General features: G+C 42.2%; 1 protein-coding gene across 1 annotated transcript in view; it reads left to right on the top strand.

Annotated features, from left to right (window-relative positions):
* Arsb (arylsulfatase B) overlaps window positions 1–27,423 on the top strand; it is a 164,976-nt gene that overhangs the window by 4,997 nt on the left and 132,556 nt on the right. Inside the window, exons 2-4 of the mRNA XM_021180617.3 lie at window positions 14,281–14,467; window positions 18,473–18,663; window positions 25,424–25,631. Of these exons, the coding sequence (XP_021036276.1) occupies window positions 14,281–14,467; window positions 18,473–18,663; window positions 25,424–25,631 (586 nt within the window). The remainder of the gene's footprint in view (window positions 1–14,280; window positions 14,468–18,472; window positions 18,664–25,423; window positions 25,632–27,423) is intronic.

Genomic DNA, 27,423 nt, shown 5'->3' with positions numbered 1-27,423 from the left:
CTCTATTTCTATCTCTCTCTGTTTCTTTCTCTCTTAAAGAATTATTTATTTAATGTATGTGAGTTCACTGTAGCTGTGTTTAGACACACCAGAAGAAGGCATCAGATCTCATTACAAATGGTTGTGAGCCACCATGTGGTTGCTGGAATTTGAACTCAGGACCTCTGGAAGAACAGCCAGTACTCTTTACCACTGAGCCATATCCCCATCTCCTGGTTAATGGTAAATACAAAAACTAGACAGAATTCAGTCTCTCACTGAATTCTAGTGTTCTCCCTGTGACCTTTATTATCTTTAAAACCTGTCTATATGCTTTGTTTTTAAGTAAGAAACATATATGGTGTAAAAACCTAAATCTGGTAAGAGGGGTTTTTAGTTTTGTCTGTAGTGTAGTCCCTGATACGTTGTCCCTGTTCCAGTAAAATCTTCCCACCGCACTTCAGGCTAGAAACTCTAATTAAACTCAGTGGGTCTCACACAAAAGGAAGTCATGAGCATAGGAGGGGAACTGGCTGAGAAGGGCTCCAATGGGAGACAGGGTTGGGGAGCGGTGAGGCATTGAAAACAGTTAATATCTGTTATATAAATATATGAAACTGTCAAGTTAAAAAAAATGTAAAACCTTCAAAGCTTATAAAGGGGCTTGCATTGAAACTTTCCCTCTACTCCAACCCCGGTCCCCAGTGTCTTAGACATTTGGTCCCCGTGTTTATAGGGAAGTATGCAGAGAAGTGTTGAGCTGTGAATGACAGGCTCCTCAGAGGTACCTTGTGTCTGTACATGCAAATGCATATGTACATATCCCATTACTTTTATTTGAATGGTAGCATTCTCTTCACATGTTTGTACCTATGTTTAATTTTGCTAAGCACTTGACAGTATCACATATTGTGTATAAATAGAATCCTCATTTATGGCTACACACTACTTTGTTACCTGAGTGTAACATTTTTAACCAGTCACATAATAATAAATATAAACATAATTTCCAGCCTTTTGTTGTGTCAAAGAAGAAGTCAGTATGTTGTACACATGTCCTTTTGTTCATTTGAGACACGAGTGTAAAACAGCTTCTCAAAAGAGTTGGCGGGGGGAGTGGGGGGGTTGGGGGACTTTTGGGGTAGCATTGGAAATGTAAATGAAGAAAATACCTAATTAAAAAAATAATGAAAAAAATCAAATTTGGGGGGGTTTAAATGTAGCTACCATCTGTAATTTTGATAATGATTATAAATTTGAACATTAAAACAAAATCTAAATTATTTGCATTTTTATTATATATTTTCTTTGTTTACATTTCAAATGCTATCCCAAAAGTCCCCTATATTCTCCCCCGACTCTGCTTCCTGGCCCTGGCATTCCCCTGTACTGGGGCATATGATCTTCGTAAGACCAAGGGCCTTTCCTCCCCTTGATGGCCGACTAGACCATCCTCTGCTACATATGCAACTAGAGACACAGCTCTGGGGGGGGGGGCAGGTACTGGTTAGTTCATAATGTTGTTCCTCCTATAGAGTTGCAGACCCCTTTAGCTCCTTGGGTACTTTCTCTAGCTCCTCCATTGGGAGCCCTATGTTGCATCCAATAGATCACTGTGACCATCTACTTCTGTATTTGCCTGGCACTCGCAGAGCCTCACAAGAGACAGCTATCTCAGGGTCCTTTCAGCAAAATCTTGCTGGCATATGCAATAGTGTCTATGTTTGGTGGTTATATATGGAATGGACCCCCGGGTGGGGCAGTCTGTGGATGGTCCTTCCTTCTGTCTCAGCTCCAAACTTTGTCTCTGTAACTCCTTCCATGGGTATTTTGTTCCCCATTCTAAGAAGGAAGTAAGTAACCACACTTTGGTCTTCCTTCTTCTTGAGTTTCATGTGTTTTGCAAATTGTATCTTGGGTATTCTGTTTCTGGGCTAATATTCACTTATCAGTGAGTACATATCATATGTGTTCTTTTGTAATTGAGTTACCTCACTCAGGATGCTATCCTCCAGATCCATCCATTTGCTTAAGAATTTCATAAATTCATTGTTTTTAATAGCAAATAGTACTCCATTGTGTAAATTTATCACATTTTCTGTATCCATTCCTCTGTTGAGGGACATCTGGGTTCTTTCCAGCTTCTGGCTATTATAAATAAAACTGCTATGAACATAGTGGAGCATGTGTCCTTCTTACCGGTTGGGACATCTTCTGGATATATGCCCAGGAGAGGTATTGCTGGATCCTCCAGTAGTACTATGTCCAGTTTTCTGAGGAACCGCCAGACTGATTTCCAGAATGGTTGTACCAGCTTGCAATCCCACCAGCAATGGAGGAGTGTTCCTCTTTCTCCACATTCTTGCCAGCATCTGCTGTCACCTGAATTTTTGATCTTAGCCATTCTGACTGGTGGGAGGTAGAATCTCAGGGTTGTTTTGATTTGCATTTCCTTGATGATTAAGGATGTTGAACATTTTTTCAGGTGCTTCTCAGCCATTTGGTATTCCTCAGTTGAGAAGTCTTTGTTTAGCTCTGTACCCTATTTTTAAATAGTGTTATTTGACTTTCTGGAGTCCATATTCTTGAGCTCTTTATATATACTAGATATTAGTCCCCTATCTGATTTAGGATTGGTAAAGATCCTTTCCCAATCTGTTGGTTGCCATTTTGTCTTATTGACAGTGTCTTTTGCCTTACAGAAGCTTTGCAATTTTATGAAGTCCCATTTGTTGATTCTTGATCTTACAGCACAAGCCATTGCTGTTCTGTTCAGGAATTTTTTCCCCTGTGCCCATATCTTTGAGGCTTTCCCCACTTTCTCCTCTATAAGTTTCAGTGTCTCTGGTTTTATGTGGAGTTCTTTGATCCACTTAGACTTGATCTTTGTACAAGGAGATAAGAATGGATCAATTCGCATTCTTCTACATGATAACTGCCAGTTGTGCCAGCACCATTTGTTGAAAATGCTGTCTTTTTTCCACTGGATGGTTTTAGCTCCCTTGTCAAAGATCAAGTGAGCAGAGGTGTGTGGGTTCATTTCTGGGTCTTCAATTCTATTCTATTGATCTACCTGTTTGTCGCTGTACCAATACCATATAGTTTTTATCACAATTGCTCTGTAGTACAGCTTGAGGTTGGGGATGGTGATTCCACCAGAAGTTCTTTTATTGTTGAGAAGAGTTTTTGCTATCCTAGGGTTTTTTTTGTTATTCCAGATGAATTTGCAAATTGCCCTTTCTAACTCAGTGAAGAATTGAGTTGGAATTTTGATGGGGATTGCATTGAATCTGTAGATTGCTTTTGTCAAGATAGCCATTTTTACTATACTAATCCTGCAAATCCATGGGCATGGGAGATCTTTCCATCTTCTGAGATCTTCTTTGATTTCTTTCTTCAGAAACTTGAAGTTCTTATCATACAGATCTTTCACTTCCTTTCTTAGAGTCACACCATGGTATTTTATATTATTTGTGACTATTGTGTTGTTTCCCTAATTTCTTTCTCAGACTGTTTATCCTCTGTGTAGAGAAAGGCCACTGATTTGTTTGAATTAATTTTATATCCAGCTACTTCACTGAATCTGTTTATCAGGTTTAGGAGTTCTCTGGTAGAATTTTTAGGGTTACTTATCTATACTATCATATCATCTGCAAATAGTGATATTTTGACTTCTTATTTTCCAATTTGTATCCCTTTGATCTCTAATTGCTCTGGCTAGGACTTCAAGCACTATATTGAATAGGTAGGGAAACAGTGGGCAGCCTTACCTAGTCTCTGATTTTAGTGGGATTGCTTCAAGTTTCTCTCCATTTAGTTTGATGTTGGCTACTGGTTTGCTGTATATTGCTTTTATTATGTTTAGGTATGGGCCTTGAATTTCTGATCTTTCTAATACTTTTATCATGAATGGGTATTGGATTTTGTCAAATGCTTTTTTAGCATTTAAGGAGATGATCATGTGGCTTTTGTCTTTGAGTTTGTTTATATAGTGGATTACGTTGATGGATTTCCTTATATTAAACCATCCCTGCATCCCTGGAATGAAGCCTACTTGATCATGATGGATGATCATGATGGATGATCATGATGGATGATCATGATGGATGATCATGATGGATGATCATTTTGATGTGTACTTGGATTTGGTAGCGAGAATTTTATTGAGTATTTTTGCATAAATATTCATAAGAAAAATTGGTTTGAAGTTCTCTTTCTTTGTTGGGTCTTTGTGTGGTTTAGGTATCAGAGTAATTGTGGCTTCATAGAATGAATTGGGTAGAGTACGTTCTGTATCTATTTTGTGGAATAGTTTGAGGAGAATTGGAATTAGGTCTTCTTTGAAGTTCTGATAGAACTCTGCACTAAACCTATCTGGTCCTGGGCTTTTTTTGGTTGGGAGACTATTAATGAGTGCTTCTATTTCTTTAGGGGATATGGGACTGTTTAGATCATTAATCTGATCTGATTTAATTTTGGCACCTAGTATCTGTCTAGAAATTTGTCCATTTCATCCAGGTTTTCTAGTTTTGTTGAGTATAGCCTTTTGTAGTAGGATATGATGATGTTTTGGATTTCCTCAGGTTCTGTTGTTATGTCTCCTTTTTCACTTCTGATTTTGTTAATTAGGATACTGTCCCTGTGCCCTCTAGTTAGTCTGGCTAAGGGTTTATCTATCTCGTTGAACCAGCTCCTGGTTTGGTTGATTCTTTGAATAGTTCTTTTTGTTTCCACTTGGTTGAAAATCTAAAAATTTTAACACATTTTAGTTATGTGTCTGTGCATGCATAGCTGCACATGAGTGCAGTGCCAGAATAGGGCACGAGATCCCCAGGAAGTGGAGTTACAGAAGGTTGTGAGCTGCTATGAGTGTGCTGGGAACCAAACCCAGGTTCTCTGCAAGGGCAACCCGTGCTCTTAACCACTGGGCCATCTCTTTGGCCTCCCTTGCCCAAATCTAGTCATGTTGCTTGTCTTTTTAATGCTGGTCCTTGTTCCTTGTGTGTTTTGGATAGTGAACCTTAACCAGATGGTTGTTCATTACTATCTTGATAGTATCCTTTGATATGCAACAAGCTTTGGATTTTATGTAATATAATTAATTTGTTTGGTGGTTTATGGTTTTGGTATAACATATAAAAATCAGTGTCTAATATTACATGTATTAGTCTCTATATTTTCTTCTGGGAGTTTTATAGTTTTTACCCTTACATTGAAATCTGTACTTATTCTGAGCTTGTTTAATGTGTGGAGACATGTGGACAGTCTAGTGCTACTTGTAGATGAATGTGTGTTTCTCCTTTATCTCTTCATCCAGAGTCATCAATCCATTGACCATGCACTCTCAGTTTTTTCCCATCAATCTACACATTTATCATGATGCTAGGATGTCACGGTCTTGATCACTGTAGCTGTATACTAGGTTCCAGAATAAGGGAGTATTAATTTTGTCCCCTTTATTTTCCCTGAAAGGCTGTTTTAATGATTGGGAGCCCCCTTGATCTCTACATGGATTTTAGGATCAACTTGTCTACTTCAGGGGCGGGGAGAGACACAGATTTTTGACAGAGATTGTACTGATCTGCAGAACCACTGGAAAGTATTCCAGCCTTAACAATGGAACCTTTCAACCCTGGGACTGCGCCCTCTTCCTGACATTTCAGGCATCTTTATATGCACATCAGCTATTCTTGTGGGACTTGGAGTGTGTGTGTGTGTGTGTGTGTATGTGTGTATATATATGTGTGTGTGTGCGTATGTATGTGTTTATACATGTGTGTGTGTGAGACTGTGTGTATGTATGTGTATGTCTGAATGTGTGACTGTGTGTGGGTTTGTGTGTATGTGTCTCTGTGTGTGTATGTGGTGTGTGTGGGTTTGTGTGTGTATGAGTCTGTGTGTCTTGTCTGTGTGTGGGTTTGTGTGTATGTGTCTCTGTGTGTGTATGTGGTGTGTATGTTTGTGTGTGTATGTGCATATGTGCATATGTGTATGTGTGGTGTGTGTATGTGTCTATGTGTGTGTATGTGTGTGTGATCTTAAAGTTTCCTGGATTAGCACTTTTCTTGCTTGCTTCTTTCATAGTATTTCCTCTCCTCTTTGCTCAGGCTAGAACCTTTAGTGTACATTGAGTGGTGTTTGTCTTGTTCAAACTTGTGGTCCATCACCATGAAATTTGATGTGTATTCAATCCTTTGTTTAACTGGTGTCTGTGGAGCACTGTTGAGCCAGGTGCTGTGCACGACTGTCGGGGTCTCCAGGTGCTTTAGTCTGGCGGAGGTGAGGTCAGGAGCGACTGAGAGGGAGTAAAATAGGGCACGTAAGTAGTGCACATAAATAGTGCACATAAGTGAGGAAGGAAGGAAGCAAGCTTAAGGGCATAGCAATAAGGGTTGAAAATAGAGTGGGTGCAGTAGGGACACTGAGAATGTCCCCAAAGAGGCAAGAGTGACAGAGGCCTCCTCAATGCCACAGTCAAGGTCCTGCAAAGAGTCTAACAAGCTATGGGAGGAACAAGGGAAACTGGCCCCCGAGGCTGGATTCAGCTCATTCTAAGACTGAGAAGGTGGTGGTAGGAACTGAGGGGGATGAAGGGCCAGGCAGGGGCACAAAGGAAGGCTAAGTCTCCCTGGGCCTAATGTTTCCTCTTCAAGATAAAAATGTTAAGCCTTGTGGCTCATGCCTTTTAATCCCAGCACTTGGGAGGCAGAGGCAGGTGGATTTCTGAGTTCTTGGCCAGCCTGGTCTACAAAGTGAGTTCCAGGACAGCCAGAGCTATACAGAGAAACCCTGTCTGGAAAAACAAAAATAACCAAAAAAAAAAAAAGAAAAAAAGTTAAGCCTTCAACTCTGGTTGTTTCTGTTTCCATAGTACTGTTATACTTTGGATATTATATCCTAAAGAATGTATCCAGTTTAACACTGTTTTACACAAGTTTATTTCAAGGAGCTATAATCAACTTCCATGTGGCATCCTTTGTCTTGCTGTATAGCCTTGGATGGCCTGGAACTCATTATGTATCCCTGGCTGGCCTTGAACTCACAGATCTGGGGTCTCTGTCTCAAGATTGCTGGGATTAAAGGCTGTATTGCCACAGCTCAGTATTCTTATTTTAAAAAAATGTGTCTTGGAAATGTGGACAGAAGTTCCTAATGTAAGGACTGTCTTTCCTGTCCCTCTCTTCTTCCATGAGGCAGCACCTCTTTATTAGTTTCTTAGTGATGTCATAGGGAATATTATTTTATATTCATTTGTCCTTGGTTCAAACTTTTCATCTTTCTTAATAGAATTTCTAGACTGTTTTAGTTCAAACAAATAACTTGAAAATTTTCAAATTCTAACAATTTGACTCGACTCACTGTACAATATTCATTACATGTCTGCATTCCCAGTACATTTTTTTACATTTAAATTTTATTTTATGTTTTACATGTATGAGAGTTTTGTCTGCAAATATGTTATGTGCCAAGTTTATGTTTGGTGCCTGTGGAGGCAGAAGACAGCATCATATCCTCTGGAACTGGAGTTGTAGATGGTTATGAGCCATGTGGGGACTGGGAACTGAACCTGGGTTCTTTGGATAAGCAACCAGTGCTCATAACCACTGAGCCACCCCTCTAGGATCCAATATATACATATATGTATATGTATATATATGTGTGTGTATGTATGTATATATATATGTGTATATATATATATACATATATATATACACTTTAAAAAGTTGATTCATTTTATTTTATGTGTACAAATGTTCTACCTGGGTGTGAGGACACTGCTGGTAACCCCAGCTCTTGAGAGGCTGAGGCAGAGGGACCATGAGTTTGAGTCAGGTACATAGAGAGTACAAGGCCAGCCTGACTACAAAGACTTGTAGCAAGTAGCAAGCAAGTAAGCAAGCAAACAAGGACTTGAGATGTAGCTCAATGGTAGAGTCCTTGCTTTTTTCTTAAAGATATTTTTGGAAAGGCCAGGTGTGTTGGTGCACACCTTTAATCTTTGCGAGTTTGAGGCCAGCCTAGTCTGCAGCTAGGCCTACGTAGGGAGACCTTCTCTCTCTCTCTCCTCTCTCTCTCTCTCTCTCTCTCTCTCTCTCTCTCACACACACACACACACACAAAGGACCAAAGAAAGAAGAAAGATGAAAGGGTAATAAAATTTGTAGGTCTTTGTGAAAACACTAAGCAACTCTTTTTAGTCCCCCCATGGGGACTGAGGAGGTCACTCAACACCAGAATTCTATAAACCTTGGCAGAGAAGACAGACAATGAAAGATGATGCTGGCTTTCCTTCCTAAGGGACCTCAGCCACATTTTTCTTAATCATATTGATAAATAGACCAGCCACTTTCAGGGCCTTTCACTCACCCCTGAGGCAGAACCTTGAGCAGGAAATATGGGGGAGGAAGAAGCTGTGAAGTTCAGGGCAGAATATTCTTGACTTGTGCTTCAAGTATATGTACCTCTAGACTGTCAGGAGACATGTGCAGAGGAAGGGGGCCTCTGGCCAGGATGCTTCTTCGAACTATGGAATCACTAGCTGCTGTTCCTGCTTGTCCTCAGCCTCTGGCCTGGTCCCCACCAACCTTGGTAGACTCTAGTCATTGAATTGGGTTAAACAGAGGAGGATCTGGGAGAAAGTGGGAAGAGAGGAAAGCTTCAGGCAAGGCCATGTGATGCTGTTGGAAAAGTCACAGGGTCTTCTGGCTCAAGTGTGCAAGGAAGAAGAGGTCAGAGCAGCATGGAAGACATGCAGCCAGGAAGACATCCTGTGGTCTGTGCTATTGTGATACCGCCTATGCTACATCACTGTGCTCATCTAAGGTGGGGACACAGGATGTATCAGGCTTAGAAGAGCAGCAGGGGGCAGCAGTCAAGCATGTGTCTCCAACACAAGGTCCTTGCCACCAAGCCTGCTAATCTGAGCTCAGTCCTTAGACTGGACATGGTGGGAGGAGAGCGCCAACTTCTGCAAGGTGTCCTCTGATCTCCACATGTGTGAAATGGTGCACACATGTCCACACACAAACACATGCATATACATACCCACTCTCATACATACAAATACATACATACACCACACACACACACACACACACACACACACACAATGTAATAATTTCTAATTGAAAAAAATCTGTTTATACACTGTTGCTTTCTGATCATTACCATCATCATTGACTTTGCTTCTTTAATCGTATCACTTTACTAAAAATTCTGTTTTCAGATTTCTTTATATTTTTTTCTTAATCAATCTCTATTGGATTCATAATTTAGACAGAGGAAGTGATGGAAACCATTTCTGCCTTGTTCATTCTTTTTACAAACAACATCGCTTTGTGGGGTTAGTCACAGGCCCACACTCTTTACTAATCAACACCAAAATAAATAGGCCCTTAAAACTGTCAGTGGTATGGGCCAGTTGTGAAGCCGGGGCACAGAGGGGCCAAGCCAGATGGCCAGGCCAGGCTCCTAAGACACAATGTGTGTTCTGTAGCTCTTGGCTACAGCACCCTGGGCAGCTGAGTGCTGTCAGAAAGCTTCATGCGGGAGGGAACAGATTGCCCACTCTCTATTTGTTCTGTGGGCATCTCCAGGAATAAACTGTAGGATGGTACAAGGGTTTTCTGACCCTGACTGAACCTACTGGAGACTGGCAAAAACACAGGCTGGGAGTTCTGAACCCCCTGGCTGGTCACTGCCACATCCTGTGACTGTGTTCTAGTCCAGAAACTTCCTTTCAGGCTCTCTGCCTGGTGTGTAAAGTACAGGGGCAGGTCTGTTCACTTCTCTGAACTTGCCAGTGCTGTAGCTAGCAGGTGCTGTCTCACAAACATGGGTTCATGTTGCATGGAGGTTATGTGTTCAACTTGCATAGGGATGGTAGACCAGATGGAGCTTCCCTCCTGCTCCACTAGGTGTTTTCCCACCACTGCGTAGGGTGAGAGAGAAATGGCATCCACTACCAAGTATGATTCAGTGGTTCATTGAGCCCCTGGTAGAGCCTTTAAGAGTGGCTAGAATGTGTAGAGTGTGATGTCCTGAGCTCCTGAGACACTGTTTTAGTCAGGATTCCTATCACTGTGATGAGACCTCATGACCAAAAAGCAATTTAGAGAGGAAAGGGTTTATTTGGCTTACACAGACACATCATAGTCCATTATTGAAGGGAATCAGAACAGGAATTCAAACAGGACAGGAACCTGGAAGCAGGGGCTGATGCAGAGGTCATGGAGGGGTACCGCTTGCTGGCTTGCTCTCATGACTTGCTCAGCCTACTTTCTTATAGAACCCAGGACCACTAGCCCAGTGATCATACCACTCACAGTGGGCTGGGCCCTTTCCCCATCAATCACTAAGAAAGTGCCTTAAAGGCTTATCCACAGCCTTATCTTATGAAGGCATTTTCTCAGTTGAGGTTCCATCCTCTTAGATTACTTTAGCTTGTGCCAAATTGACATAAAACTAGCCAGCACAGACACATAGTCAGTCAGTGTGCTGCATGGGCCTGTGAGAGGGGAAGAGAAGAGCCTCTGACCTTAGAGCCATCGTCTTCTCCATCACAGGAGGAGGTGGTAACGATTTGGTTTTCTTTTTCTCTTTTAAACTAATGAGACTGTATTGCAACCATCTTCTAGGTCTTTAGAGGAAAGACTAAAGATTTCTCAGTCACTTATCTCACTGAAAGCGAGATGCCCCCTGGGGTTTGGAGACCTTTGCCATCAGAGGGGCAAATCTTCAATGGTCAAGTGCAAACTTTGGAGGGAGGTGTTTTTGCAAGAGGATTTGTTTTGATGAAGAAGAGACAACCACACAAAACAGATTGAGTGGTAGCCCCAATGGACTTTGATAGATCACAGCTATGCCTTTTCTATTTACACCTTCTCTCTGGGTATTGACGATGAGTTTTGGATGGACTTGTAGATTTTTCTTGTGGTTAGATAGCTGCCCTTCCTTCTTTGATTTGCATTTGTACCCCACGACAGCCCATCCCACACACTGTGGGGGTGACCCCAGAGTTCTCTGCTGGAGTGGAATAAGCTTGGCACTTGCCTGTTTACTGCATCTCAACACATTAGAGCTTCCTGGCTTCAAATAGTGTTTGAACAGACCAAAAACACATTTTTGGCTGTCATCCAGAGTTTGGCTTCTGCTTCCCAATAAATGCCATAAAAACGTTCTGTCCAATAAATTCTCAGGAACTAAAAAGAACAAATCTCCTGTTTTGTATGATCGGAGAGAATGGAGACAGGTTTCAGCTGACCCCCTGGCGTGCTGCCCGTGGCACAGGAAAACCGAATCGCACAGTATCTCTTGGCAGTGCTTTCTAGTGATCAGAGGTAATTCTCTGCACGTGATAGATGAGCCCTCCACATGAGCTTTGCATGTTTATATCCACTGGTGCCTTTGGGTTCCATGAAATATTACCTTTATATCCTTCTCAATTGTATATTAGTATATGTTAAAAGTGTTTGAGCCTTGGCTCAATTTTTTTGTTGTTGTTTAGTAAGCTTGTAGTGCTAGCAATGGAAAGAATTCCTCTTTGTGTGTATGAACGTGCTTGTATGTGTGTGCCCGTGTGTCTATGCATGTGTGTATATGTGAGTGCAGAGGGACTACCTTTTCCCTAGAAATGATAAAATCCCTCCCATTCAGAGATGCGTCTAGAAAGAGATGGTATATTCAAATTAGACTATTCAGATTAGAGTATTCAAATCAGAGTATATTAGAGAGGGTTCATTTGCAAAGGTGACTTTATTTCAGAAGATGTGAATGTGAGCAGGGGCAGAAAGCGTAGTGGAGAGGAACAGCGGAGCGGTTACCACCCCTAGACCAGTAAGGGGGGATGGAAGGGATAAGATGACCTAGAAGGCAGAGGCATGTGGGGATGCAGCCTTCAAAGTGGCTGTCAGAACAGACACATGTGTGTCCAGGCTGAAGCAACTCCACCCCAGGGCTGCTCATTCTCTCCCATCTCTCTTCTCTCTGGTGAGTGATTCCCCACTGACTGAGCTCAATTCAAGCCAGAGTTAGGTCAACAGGATCTTTGTGTTGGCTTCCAGAGACAGAACATGAACCTAGGAAGGTGGCTAGAAGGTCTCTGGGACATCCCCACTGTGTGCCCAGTTAGTGCTGAGAGAGGAGTCTCTACAGAAGTGGACTTTTATTGTAAACAGCTTCATTGACATGACTAAGACGTAATAAACTGCACAGACTCTAAGCATGGAAGTTGATCCACTTTGATGTGTAACTGTACCTGTGAGACCATAGTAGTGAGTTTATCACACTTTAGCATTTAAGGCAGCCCATGGGGTTCTTCTGCAGTCATTGCATCACTGCATCATGGGCACACCCTCCCCCCACATTGATATGATTCAAAAATAATGAAAATTAAACAAAACTGAGCCAAATGCAAGTCTGTGAGTCTATGTGGTTTGACTAGTCAGCAATTTAAGTTTGAGAAAACCAGTGCTAACTGTGCATTTAGTTAGTTCCAGTGGAACTGTAGATTTGAAGTTCCAGTGTACACTGTATTTGATAGTCATATACAAAACACATACTGGGAAGTGGCTCAAAAGGGTGAGAGATCTCTGGAAGGCTGTGGTCTCCGAGGAAGCAGAGCATTGGGAGGGATGATGATGATGGTGAAGCTTGGTGGCTAGCTTGATATACTGGAGAAGAGGGAACCTCAGCTGACTAATTGCCTCCACTGGCCTGTGGGGGCATTTTCTTGATTGCTAATTGGACCTTCTGTAGGCAGTGCCATCCTTAGACAGGTGGCCCTAGACCTCTTTAAGAAAGGTAGTTGAACAAGCCTGAGAAAGCAGTCAGGAAGTGGTGTTCGTCTGTGGCCTCTGCTTCCGTTCCTGCCTCTAACTCCTGTCTCAGCACCACTCTGGGACAGACTACAGTCAGTCTGTGAGCAAAATAAACTATTTTCTCCAACATGTTGGTTTGGTCGGTGTTTTCTCTTGTCATCAGAGAAGCACGGGAGGGGAGTTGTGTTATCGATAGCTGCTCACAGCTGTTACTGTGCGCATTGTTGAATATTTAATATGTATTTGACACTCTATATCACTTCACTAACCCTGCACAAACCAGAGGAAGTCAATACAGATGAAGCCTTACAATATAGCCTTACAAATATCTAGACAAAATGACTCACGGAAGCTGCTGTGTTACTGTCTAAGGGTCATAAGGCTCATAAGTGATAGAGCCACAGTGGAGTTGGACTCCTGCATTGTATTATGCAGCACATTTAAGGAATTATTAGCAGCAAGTTGCCTGATACCCACCCTCAGTGGACCAGGGTGCTGGAGTCCTGCCTGGATTGGGAACTGGCACCCACGGCCTTCACTGTCCTCAGAGTCCTGTGTATCCAAGGCAGCGAGCAGTTCTTAACCTGTGGGTTGTGACCCCTGTGGGAATTGAACAGACCTTTCACAGGGGTTGCATATCAGATACCCTGCATATCAGAGATTTGTATTATGTTTCATGACTGTAGAAAACAGTTATAAAGTAGCAAGAAAAATTATTTTATGGTTGTGGTCACTACAACATGAGCTGTATTAAGGGGTTGCAGAATTAGGCCAGTTGAGAACCAGTGGTCTAAGGAAATCAGAATCGCCTATTGTAGGGGAAGATTACTTCATAAAATGGGTATGGTAGCGTCTTAAAGATAACCATAATTTCAGTTTGTAGAGGGATTTATTAGAAGTATATTTCCATTAAAATTCAAAGAACTTGTAAAATTATAGAGATTACATTTTACTATTCTAAAATTCAACAAGTCTTTGTCTTCTAATGTCAGATACTGTGTGGATCCTGTGATCTAGAAATGCTTTTGTGAGCCACTCCCAAGCACTGGTCAGCGGAATGCTTTTTAGAAAAGACTGGTGTCTTTTCAGATTATGGTTTAGGTAAAGTTGAGTAAGAAACACACTTTCGTCGTACTGTTAAATAAGACTTTCCAAAAAACTACCAAGTCCTCAAAGAATAGAGATGTTTCTTCTAACAGATTTCAACTTTTACATGCAGTAGGTTTGGAATCCTTTCCTTTGATAAAATAAATTATTGGTTCCTGGTGTAGTGTTTGATAAATATTTGTTGAAAATATTGGTTTATTGAAATGGTTTTATTCATACGTTCAAATTCGATTTGTGTCACTGAGGAATCTGCTTTTCAGATGCGCCTGCGCATCCAGACCCGCAGCTCTGTCCGGTGACATAGGCGGCTGCTTTATTTTCTCCTTCGTGCTATGTCACGGGCACTAATCCCCAGTTTTGTTTTTATCTCTTTAAGATCCATTTGGGCTTACAGCATTACCTCATCATGACCTGTCAGCCCAGCTGTGTTCCCCTAGACGAAAAACTCCTGCCCCAGCTTTTAAAGGAAGCAGGCTATGCGACGCACATGGTTGGGAAATGGCACCTGGGGATGTACCGGAAAGAATGTCTGCCGACACGCCGAGGATTCGATACCTACTTCGGTAATGGACATGCACACATTTCTTTCTTTCTTTCTTTTTTTTTTTTTTTTTTTTTTTGGTTTTTCGAGACAGGGTTTCTCTGTATAGCCCTGGCTGTCCTGGAACTCACTTTGTAGACCAGGCTGGCCTCGAACTCAGAAATCCGCCTGCCTCTGCCTCCCGAGTGCTGGGATTAAAGGCGTGCGCCACCACGCCCGGCACACATTTCTTTAACAACACAGATCTACTACAGCCAGCTCATAAAATACACCCAAGTATCATCAAACAAAATGACCAGAAACCTGAACACAGTAAATCAGGCAGCACCATAGTGGAGCTGCTTTCGGCCGTTATCCCCATAAGCCAGCACGTGAGTGTACTCTGGGCATGCGCGCCCACAGCAAGGCCGGGGGCTTTAGCCAGAGCGCTAAGGAAGAGTGTTAGGGACATTTATGTCAGAGACCACTGTGCGCTCTAGAATGTTCTCACCTGAAGATGATGGGCAGAGTCGTATGGAATCAGAATCAGGTTTTGTATTAAGAATGTTTCCTCCATTGAAGTCCACATATTTTCCCCCATATGGACTGTGTTCTCCAGGAGAAGACGACTAGCTCACCTTACCTGGGCATCTTCTCCCACATAGGAGGTCTGCTTCCAAAATTACGAGGTTGGAGAAGATCGATTTAAAAAATTAATAACAACAGCATAAAAAATGGTACAAGGAACTAACCAAACAATAACAAGAGAACCCTCTGAAATAAATATGAAACCTGAAGTTTGTTTTAAAACATGACACTTTAAGCCTATTGTAAACCCTGCCTTAATTAGTTAGGTTAGGTTACTAATTAAGGCAGGGTTTACAATAGGCTTAAAGTGCCACTAACTATGTATCTTTCTGTCAGGGTCTTTTTCTATTGAGCTATCCTTTTGCCCGGCTACTTAGTAACCTTCCTCCTGCCATCTGCTTCTTCCAAACTGAATGTGTACTGAACATAAAGCATCTAAATAGAATAACACAATTGGAGCAGCCAGTAAGACATGCTATAATTTAAATGCACTATAGATGCATGGCTCTGGGAGCACTCCACATCTAAGATGGGAGGCTTCTTATGTTGGAAAGGAAGAGGAAGGGAGGGAGGAGGAGGGAGGGGGGGGAAGAACATGCAGGAGTGTGTTACCACAAGGGTACAGTAGGTATTAGGGAAGAGCAAAGCTTCTTCCAATTCAGGGCAGTCAGAGGAACTTCCCCTTTGGGAGAAGGTAAAGGGGTGGGGTGGGGGTGGGGTCTCGGTGCTTCACTCTAATAAAAAAGTGATGGCTTTCTTGTAGATTGTTTTTAGGAATCTGCTTCCAAGCAAGGTAAAGCCAAATTCAGTGCAAAGGAGCAGATCTGCATCTGCCCTGAACCCATGCGGCCAAGCACTTAGCCCTAAAGCTGAGGTCAAGATGCAAAGAAGTCAGTCAGGAGAGCAGGCGTGTTCCTCTCCACTCGTGGCATTGCAGCACTACTGGCCAGCCATGACGTTATTTCTAGCTGAGTCTAAATAAGTCTTCAGTGTCCTTGAAATCAGCCTTCATTGATTAACATCTTCGAAGATCTAGAGGAATGGCCTGTGCCTTGGAAACTTTTTTCATGCAGGATGAATTGATATCTGACCTCTGATAGACTGTGGATACTTAGAATCTTTATTAAAATCCAAGTTGTATGCTTAGCAGCCTAGGTGGTTGGACAGCGGGGCAAGAGCTCACTCAGTACAGTAGTTGCAGCAGTGACATTGATTTGATCTCTAGAACCTGAGTAAAAAAAGCTGGGTATCATCTAAGCTTTCAGTCCAGGCCCTAGGCTCAAGGACAGTGGAGGTGGGGGCATCCCTGGGGCTCACTGCCCAGGCAGCCTAGCCTAAATGCCAAACCAGTAGAGAACATGTCTCCAAAAACAAGGGGGATAGCTCCTGGCAATGATGTCAGGGTTGTCTTTGACCTATGCACATGTGCACACACACACACACACACACACACACACACACACACACACACACTAAAAACTTCACATAAAGGGCAGAAGTCATATTCTTGTATGAGAATTAAGGTTCACCCTGGACCTGGATAGACAAATACCCACATTTGTTATTTGTCTGTACTGGTTTGGCCAAGTATTTGAGTTCTAGCTCTACAGTTCTATTTTTAATATCATTTAATATTTATGGTTCCTATAACCAAACATATCCTGTGCCTATATCTTCCCCAGTGATAGTTTATATTAATGGAAAGGAGTGTGAAGTGTTCTCTCCAAATTCTAATACTAAGTAGATGTTAAAAACCCAAACTACTGGCTTGATCACTCTAATCACCAAGGTAAGGTTGAGGTAGTTGTGTGTGCGTGTGTGTGCGTGTGTGTGTGTGTGTGTGTGTGTGTGTGTGTGTGTGTGTGTGTGTGTGTGTGAGAGAGAGAGAGAACACAAACGTGTAGAGGTCTGAGTCAGGACAGCTTGCAGGAGTCCGTTCTCTTCTTCCTCTGTGTGGATCGCAGGGATCAGACTAAGGTTGTTGGGTTTGGTGGCAAGCACCTTTCCTCACTGACCCATCTCACCAGCCCTGAAATTACTTCTTTTGTGAATACAATTTTTTCTATTCCATATTAGGTAGTAAATATGTTGGATTTATTTCCTATAAATATAGATAAAATCACATAGTAAGTTATGTTGATGTCATATGCTAATTATATTCAGGACCTTGAACTTATTTGATCATGAAAAATAGTTAATCTAAAATCCATTGAATTATTCCATAAGCTGTATAAGACTCTTAATTGTCACTGTAGACAAAATTCATGAGAAAGGAAAGAGCTAGGCCCATTTTTCATCATTTTAAGACTAAAAGGGAATATATTTAAGAATATAGCTAAGAGCTCATCAAAGTTTATTTCTTTTTAATAGCTTTATGAGGGTATAATTCATATACTATACAGTTTACCCAATTAACATATTTAATTTAGCGATTTTTAAACAATGTGAGAGATTGTGCCATTATCACAATTAAGTTGTAGGAAACTACACACACACACACAGACACACACATGTATGTCATAAAAAGAAACCTAATCCCATAAGCAGTCATCACGGGTCTCTAGGCAACCACAGCCCTGGGCCATCCGTCACTAACTACTTTCTGCCCTATGTTGATTGGCCTTTTCTGAGCAAGTCTGTCAATTTAATCATAATATGCAGCACAGCTTATTTTCACATTTTCAAAACACGAACAGTTGCAGAACAACGATTGGTTGGGGCATTTCTGTTTCTCCTGTGCTTTACTCTCTGTTATGGGAGAGGGAACTGGGCTATAGAAACAGGGGAGTTGGCAGGCCACTCGGCCCAGTAAGCACTGCATCTCTGAGCAGCAGGGCAAGGTGCTGTCGGTTCCCAGTCTAGACTGAATGCTGCTGCACTTTGATCTCTGGGGCTGCTCAGCTGGGATAGAGAGTTTGTGTTTGGAAAGGTTTATATTTTTCCACCAGTGGGTGTCAGCATTTGACTAAATATAACTCCGGCAAAGGCCCCGTCCATAAATAACCACAGAATTCCATCTCCCAACCTCAGTAGCAACAAATGACATGATCTGAACCCTGTTTTTAGTATTTTACAAGTAAAACCTTGTAACACATTAGTGGCGTGTTATCTTTTTTCTTAGGTAGTTTTAAAGAATTAGCATCTGTTTGCTTCCTGAACTTAAACTCTGATTTCTAAAAAACCTTTTCCCACAGATCAACCATGTATAAAGAGTTGACAAGCGAGAACAGATGCTCTAAAAGACTCCAGTGAGAAAGGGCCTTGGATTTCCATGTAGTGCCATTTCAGTGGTGTCTCTAACAAAGATAGAGATGTTCAGAAGAGAACCCTGATTAGCCCTGTCATTTGATTAGCCTCGTCATGGGCAATCAGTTGCATTAGGCAATTAACTGCTGGAACATCCGTTTGCCTAGCAAGCTTTCCGCCATGCCGACTGTTTCTTCTCCCATTCTTCTTGCAGGATACCTCCTAGGCAGTGAAGACTACTACACCCACGAGGCCTGTGCGCCGATTGAGTCTTTGAATGGTACCCGCTGTGCACTTGACTTAAGAGATGGTGAAGAGCCTGCAAAAGAGTATACCAATATTTACTCAACAAATATATTTACCAAAAGGGCTACAACCCTCATAGCTAACCACCCACCGGAGAAAGTAAGGCTTCCTCCTTTAATATTATCAAAATCTTGTTGCTTCCAAGGGAGTGTGTGTGTGTGTGTGTGTGTGTGTGTGTGATATAACATTTTAGAGCATGTTCCAGTTAGCCAGAAAGGGAAGGTTGTTAGAAGTGAAGAACTTGGATCTGCCTCAGGTCTGGGAGAAAGCCATACAGTACATAGGAACCCCCAAGAGATGAGTCTCACAGGAAGGGACCCTGGGCTGCAGATGGAGGAAGGCTGTCTGTCCTTCAGCATTTCAGTGGAAACCCTGCTCCCTCTTATGATGCTTTATGTGTGTGCACAGTAAGTGGTTAGCAAAACCAGGCTTCAGGATTCCAAACAGGTATCTGTGCTTGAGTCAGGGCTCCGTTAGGGAGAAGTGTTGGGAACTCAGGGGATAGAGAAAATCCTCTCATTCTATATTTTTCTCTTCAGGATTATTTTGATTATTCTTAATCTTTTGTATCCCCATGTTAATTTTAGAGTAGGTTGACCAATTTTTGCTAAGAAAACAGAAGTTGGCTGTTTGATTGGTTGGTATTCATTGACCAACTTAATGGAAATGACCGTCTTAGCAATACTGGGTTTTTACAATTATTATGCATGGTATATTGGTTTTCACAGACACCATAGGAGCCTATCAGGTATGTCACGTGCAGACTTAGCTGCAGGTAGGAAGAGAAAAGAGTTGTGAGAAGTCTTAAATGCAAATTGTCTGGATTCAGCACATAGGCGCTTTGGAAACAGAGCAGATTTTTGTGTTGTGAGACCCTGGGCTCAAAGCATGTCCTTATGAAGAATTGTATTAGCACACTCACAAAAAGTGGCCTTCAGTGGGACATGGGAAACTTGAGAAAGTGTCCAGGTCCTTCCAGTTCTCTGCACTTTGTCTCTTTGACAATGCTTGAACCCTCAGCAGGCAGGGTTCTGGCTTGTGTACCTGTTCAGACTTAGTGACCTGCTAAAGACTCTGTCTGGTATGGAATCTTCCAAGCTCTGTCTTCTATACTCTCAGTCAGTATGAAGGATTCTCCCTGGTGGCTGTTCTCAGTTTTGCCATACTTTAGGTATTTAAGAGCTGACATCGTCACCTGACATCGCTAGGTAACTATGTCTGCCATGAAACATGAAGAAAGGGGAGCATTCTCTCAAATGTTTAGAAACCTGCACATTTTAAGTCTAGATTTAAAACCAGAATGGTTGGTGGGCTAGGAAGGTGGCTTCATATAACATTAAATGGATAAGAAGATGCAACTGGGGTGAAATAGTTCTGTGGGGAGGGGGAGTTATAAGCTGGGGGGCTGTGGGGAAAGGCTTGAAACCAAGGACAACAGGAGGCCCTGAGAGCCCGTGCACCACGGAAGAGGTATCGTTAGCAATGGTGCCTCTTGCTGGCTGTATTATAGCTCTTAATTGTATGTGAGGCATTTTATGGACATGGCCTAATACCAAGAAAGCCAAAGTAAGGTTTTCAGGGAACTCTTTATTATCCTTTGAAGAAGGCACACTGTTTGTTTAAGCAAACAGGCTTGGATAAATGAAGTGACTTGTTCAAAGCCACGGGACTGTGGGAAGTCAGAGTCAGGATGTAACCTCTCACTTCTGACTCCAAGAGCATCTGCCTTTATTCACCATCCCTAGTCAGAGCTCGTGCAGAGATGTTGAATCCCAGTTCATATTCAGCTCCACAGTCCCAGTCTTGACATCATATTAGGACCTCCTGGGACATTTGGAAGAAATACTGATATCAGATATTGTGAGGCATTAATATTTCATCCCCTCACCAGTGATTCTCCATGGTGACCATGGTGCCGCTATGGAGATCCTGTGCACTCAGGATGGTTCCGTGAGCGTTAGCTTGATGCTCTCACAAGTACAAAGACAAGCAGATGCCAGCTTGCTGTTATTACTGGCTCACAATCTGATCTAATCGTGCAACTCTATGCAGCAGAGGTAATCTGTACACAATACAAAGTCATTCTTACTGCCTGGAGATGCTCAGCACACACAAGTGTTAATGAGCATTCTGCTTGTCTACGTGTTCAGACACAGTGACCTGCCAGTGACTCCCTGTCTGTATAGAACCTTCCAGGCTCCATCTTTGCTATTTTACTCAGTATGAGGGATCTTCCCTAGTGACTGTTCTCATCTTCCCTGGTGACTGATCTCAGCTTTACCACACTTTGGATTTTTAAGGGTGTAATGCTGACATCTCTAGGCAACTATGTCTGCCATGAACCATGAAGAAGGGGAGCAATCTCTCAGATATTTAGGGATGTGTACAAAACAGTATTGTCTCCTGGTGCCCTCATACCACCAAGCAGCTACCAGGAAGCGGCTGTGGAGAAGTGGTTCCTTGTGGGTGGGCAGTTAAACTGGGCTGATGGAGAAGGCACCGGAACCGAGGATAGTCACAGGCCTTAAGAGCTCACATCCCATGAAAGGGGTGCTGTTAACACGACACTGCTTGTAGATAGCATTACAAAAATCACCAGATGGGAGATGGACATTTCCTGCCAGTGTGTGGGATGCTCTGAAGAGGTAATGATCATGCCCAGAGTCCCCAAGCACAGACTAAAAGTAAAAGAAAGAATAGTCAATAGCAACCCAGCCGTTTCCACAAGGCAGCTCCTGCACACAGATGCTCCTGTTCAGTTCTCCAGACAGTGATGCGACTCACTGGCTTCAGGAGCTGCATCTTTGCAACATCTTTCCCCAGGATTTAACCCAATTCTGTGCTAGGCTCTCAGGTGCCATGTATAGATTGTAACATGACATTTGTTCTAAGATGGAAGTCATTCAAAGAATTCACAGTAAGTGTTCACCAGCCAACTAACGTGTACTTGCTTTTAAGGGGCAGCTGAGGGAGAAAATCGACAGAGCTCTTGTGTAAGAGTTGAGTTGTTGATTCTGGGGACGCTGCTAATGGCTTTACATGTGTCAGGAAGGGACATCCTTTCTCCTTGATGTGAGGGTGACTCACATAGTAGTAGCACTATAAAAAGAAAGTCATATATTCATAGCATGACTTTCTGTTAAAATTAGAACAGCAGCACTTTGAAGCACTAAAAAAAATAAATAAATAAAACAAAACAAAAAACTACATCTAATCTACTAGAAGCTTCCTAAGGAAAACAAAACAATAAATCCTAGTGGAAGACTTTCTTTGTGTGAATACAAGCTGGGAAGAAATGTCTTAATTTGGTTGTCAAAGATAGAATAGTAGTTTAAAAATGTATTCCTGTTTTTCCAATTTATACTTTGAATTAGGGAGCCCTCTAAAGACATAAAAATGAGTGATATGTGGTTTCTTCCCATAGTGTGGATGTTTAGAGTTCAGATCTTAGGAGCCATGGAGCAGAACAGGAAAGGGAAAAGATCCATTAGCATCCTCAATGTGCGTATGCAGAGAGTTAAGTCTGGGTTTTTTATGATACTATAGTGTCTAGCTATGCTTTCCCAACCAGGATTCCATTTTATAGTCTTAGGATACTCAAAAGGGTCACAGTTAGGGTTGGGATACAGTTGGCAGCTATGACTGAGCTGATCAGAATAAGAGTTTGGAATCAAGAAAATACCAAGGACCTACCAGGTTCTAAAACAGAAATCAGTGGCGGTTAATGTGGGGCAGGACTTCAGTGTGAATCAGGAGTCAGTGAGGTGAGGAGGGGTCTCTCTCCAAGGCCAAGGGCCTCATGTCCATAGATACACATACAATCCCCAAATGAAGGCTGTTCGCTTTGGCCAGTGGGGAGAAACTGGCTACAGCTTTTCTTGGGGAGGACCCCACCAACTAGTGACTGCAGGTATGGTCCTGATGGTGGTTGGAGAACCTTCCAGCCTTAATAATCATTCTTTTCATGAGGCTACCATGCAGCACAGACTACCATTCTCCCCTCCCTCCATCATTTAAAATTAGTACAGTGGGGCTGGAGACATGGCTGCTCTTGCAGAAGACCTGGTTCAGTTCCCAGCGCCCACATGGTAGCTCACAACTGTTTGTAACTCCAGTTCCAGGGGAGCTGATGCCCTCTTCTGACCTCTCTGGGTCCTGCATGCACAAGGTGCACAGACATATATGCAGGCAAAACACTCATATATTCGCTATCGTAATGCTTCTACTTGGTGAGGTTGGAGAATGGGTTGTTCATGAATGAAATTCACCTTCTGAGTGCTAAAGACTTGATTTATAGTAGTGATATAAATATACAAAATGGCTGAGCGTGGTATCACACACCTTTAACCCGAGCACTGGGAAGGCAGAGGTAGGTGGATCTCTGTGAGTTCTAGGCCAGCCAGGCTACATAGAGAGACCCTGTCTCAAACAATAAAACAAAGTGTGTGTCGGAGAGCATATGAAATGTGTTTGATTGGTCCTAACCTCATGAAATGGATTGGACACAGCTCCTGGTGACCCAGAGCTATGAAAATGTATGGAATTGTTCACCCCACAGCAAACTGCTCTGGACTGCTCAGATGAACTGGTAGAAAAGACATTTTTGCCAGGCAGTGGTGGCGCACGCCTTTAATCCCAGCACTTGGGAGGCAGAGGCAGGCGGATTTCTGAGTTTGAGGCCAGCCTGGTCTACAGAGTGAGTTCCAGGACAGCCAGGGCTACGCAGAGAAACCCTGTCTCGAAAAACAAAAACAAAAACAAAAAGACAACTTTTTGTTGTTGTCGTTCAAAGAACACTTGCATCTCTTCTTGTGAATTATGACGTTATGATCAGGTCAGCAAACAGTGTGAGGCTCTCACATGTGACAGTCACCTGACTGGCCAGCTTCAACTTGATCCAGAGGGACCCCAGAGTGTCGCATGGCCAGTCTGGGTAGCGTGGAAAGTGTGTGTGTATGTGGAGGAGCAGAGGCAGAGGCAGAAGTGTTGGTATAGATGTTAAGAGGAGGAACTTGAAATACTTTTCATGGAAAAAGTGTACCTTTAATTTTAACATTTAATTCAAAATGTCTGAACTCCAGATAAACGTAAGGGTATCTCTTAGAGCCCCCTATCTGGATAGTCCCCGCTCTTAGCATATCTTTCCATTCCCCTAACTGGTTGGCACACACTCCAGCAAAGGGGTTCTGTAATTTAGAACAATTTGCAACAATAAAAAGTGAAGTGAGTTTCTCCCTTCTGTCTTTTTGCCTTCTTCATTTATGATTTAAATGCCTTACATAAATGTGCTTATTCTTGGATCAAAGCTATTGATTATTATCTCTTTGAGGGTATTAAACATATGAAAAATTCTATAAGGCATGGTGCAGGGCTATCTGCAGAGAGGCCCCCTAAGTTGAAGGGCTGACCTGGAATACCACAGGTGCTGACTGTTCTAAGCTGGCATAGAGAAAAAACAGAACCTGTGGCTCACACTTCTTATTTCTAGGAATTAAATGGGCATCACATTTATTTGGTTCAATATCAAAATCTAACAAAACACTGTTTCCCCAAAAAACATGTTAAAGAAAACCCTGTACACTCTCTTTATTTTTAGCTCACTTATCTGTTGGTGCATGGCAACATTGTAACACTGAGGGTACCAGGAGGGAAGCCTGCATCAAACAGTGGCACCTGGGCATACCTAACCTTTTAAAGCCTTGGTTAACTGATCTGAAAAATGGATATAACAGGATGGTGTTGAGTGTTAAATGAGATAGAGTAGTCAGATTATTATCAGAGGGTTTTCTATATAAACATTTCAATATGTGGTGGGTCAAAGCCTTCTGCCCCATTCTAGGACTTTGACCTTCATATTTTGTTTTGGGTCTTGTCATCTTTTGAACATATTTACTGAGACATAATTTGCATATCATAAAATTCACTCACTTAAAGTATTCAATTAACTGGAAATTTAAGAGGCATCTGATCATCACCATGATCTAGTTTTAAAACTTCTCATCACTCTTGAAAGAAATTTCTACCTAGTAGTAGTCCCTTGTCATCCCTTTCCCCAGAATTCCCCATAGGCACAGACATCCACTCACCTACTTTCTGTCTCCATAGACTTGCCTCTTTGGACTTCAGAATGTTTTAATCAATGCAACAATGCAAAATGTGGTCTCTGGCTCCTTTCTCTTCACGATTCTAAAGCCCAACTGTGTTGTCACTGATTATTTAGTTGGTATATACTGTGATTAAAAATATTCTGAATTTTATTTTTGTATCCATCAACTGTGAGCATTGAGGCTAATTCTTGGCCATTATGAACAATGTTGCAGTGAGCATCCCATGAGCACCCCTGTGCATTTCAGACCAGCATGTGCTTTCCTGATTTTCTAGATATAGGAGGGCCTTGCTGTATGGTAGCTGTGTGTGATACTAAGGAACTTCATGCTGATTTTTCAGTGCCTGTGTATATTACTTTGTATTCCTACTGACTAATTTCTCCATAGCTTCGTCAACATTTTTGCTTTCTATTTTAAGGACTCTAAGCATCCTAATGAGTGCGATGCGGTGATATCTTACTGTAGTTTTTGTTTGCAGTCCCCTGTGTATGAACATTTGCTGCAAATCTTCTTTGGAGAAATGCCTATTTAAATTCTCTGTTCTTAAGGAAATTACCTTTTATTGTTAAATTATTTATATACTCTGGCTACGAGCTCCTTATCACACATATGATTCAGAGATAGTTAGGTCCACTCTTGTAGATTGTCTTCACAGTTTTTGATATGAACTGAGAATATCGGCTGTCTCATGTGTTGTGTTTAAAGCTTCCGTTCCTTTTAACCGACATTTGGTTTTCAAATTCTCTTTGCAGCCTCTGTTCCTCTACCTTGCTTTCCAGTCTGTCCACGATCCCCTGCAGGTCCCGGAGGAGTACATGGAGCCATATGGCTTCATCCAAGATAAGCACAGACGTATTTATGCAGGGATGGTGTCCCTCATGGATGAAGCAGTGGGGAATGTCACCAAAGCCTTGAAAAGCCACGGGCTCTGGAACAACACAGTCTTCATCTTCTCCACAGGTCAGTTCACCAGTTCGGGAAATCCATCTCTGGTAAACCCTAGGATGTGTCATTCAGTAGGTCGAATGAAGACAGACTGGAGAAGTTTAGCATTTGCCCCGGAAATAAATGCCAAGTGCTGTAGCAGAGCCTCGGTCACAGTGTGAACAAGGAAGGAGAGTTGCAAACCTTTCCTCCTTTTGTTTGTATTTTATAACACACCGGGAGTGTACCTGGAGATCTGGACTCACTGAGTGAATTAGCAGGCACCACATATCCACAGGGCACCAGGATGGCAGCTCCTCAGGTGCTGGTCACCACAGCCCTCTGCTGTGGCTGCATGACTGCTGCTGCTCACTAAAGTCTGTGTCCTGGCAGAGACAGGTTGGGGCACTGTAAAGCCAGATTAGGAAAGGAACAAACTAAGCTTGGTCTAGAGTCTCCAGGTGTAAGATTTTGGGTTTTTTTTGCATTAAAATTGTTTTCTGATGATACACATTCAATAGAAAAAGTAAGAGGGAAAAAAACAAAACAAAAAAACAGTGAAACAGTGAAAGAAAGATAAAACCGTCTGTGGCCAGCGATGGTTGGAGATCACCTTCATGTAGTCAGGCTACCAGAGATGAATCTTCGAACATTCTTAGTTTCTTGTTCTGTTTTCCTTACATTTCTTTTATTGCTTGGAAAATTTATTTACCAGTCTTTCCTAAACTTTGTGTTGAATTCATCTCAATCACTGTTTTTATAAATCACTGAGAACTCTTAGTTCCTGATCACCCCCCCCCTTTTTTTTTTTTTTTTTTTTTTTTTTTTTGCTTTATAGATGTAAAAAGTTTGATGTGACTTCGAGGCCAGCCTGGGCTATACAGAGAAACCCTGTCTCGAACCCCCACACCCCCCCAAAAAAGTTTGATGTGTGTTAATGTACTTGATATATGTAGGATACATATATCTGTATATATCCTTAAAGTTTGCTGTATTGACAATATTATCTAAGTTTTTCCCCTTAGTATGTTTGTACTTTTGCTTAAGTCGGTATTTCAAAACCTCAGCTAACACCAACCTGACAGCCTCATGTGAGAAATCAGAGCTGTTGTTCAGCAAGTTTTACTGAGATGTCACAGTGTAGGGGTGAGGCCACATGGTCTCATGGTTGGTTTTGGTGTCCTGTTGTTTTGCTTTGCTTTTAGTTAAGTATAGCTATCAAATCTAGTGGGTTTAAGCACTTACTGTATACAAGACAATTTTAGGAGCCTCGAATGGTTACTACTAGTAATCCATCCCTGAGGACTGTCCCCCGATCTTGCAGACCTGAGGACTAGATACAAAGCAACATTTAGCCCTGGGTCACATAGCCACATTTGGGCATTGTCTGGCTTTGTGTTTTAGACTCTACTGTGGCATTTTCTGGCCTCAAGGATGGCAGTCTGTTTGGTTCTTTGAGACAGGATCTGGTTGCCCTTTAGCCAAGCCGATCTGAATTCTCAGTCCTCCTGCCTCAGCCTCTACAGTGCTGGCAGTTCAACCCCACCCCTGGTGAGAGCTGTTTCCCTGGTGGGCTGCAGTGATGGGCTACTAAGGGCCCAGGCAGGGTGGGTTACTGGTCTCTCCTGAGCAGCTTGTATAGTTGCTTTAGTGCCATCTAAATATTCTCATTTTCTAAGTGTTCCCTGCATTGATAAGACTTGAATGTGATGGTTTTTTTCCACACACAAAAAACGCCAAACAAACAAAAAAGGAAGACATCTTAGATTAATTCTTTACAGAGTCTTATAATCTTGGCATCAGCCTCAGTTTATTTCATTAAAAAACA

This window comes from Mus caroli, unplaced genomic scaffold, assembly GCF_978045245.1.
Source record: "Mus caroli unplaced genomic scaffold, Mus_caroli_1 scaffold_15, whole genome shotgun sequence".
In the NCBI taxonomy this organism is placed as follows: Eukaryota; Metazoa; Chordata; class Mammalia; order Rodentia; family Muridae; genus Mus; species Mus caroli.
The sequence above is the reverse complement of the archived record's forward strand: the minus strand, read 5'-3'. Positions and strand labels throughout refer to the sequence as shown.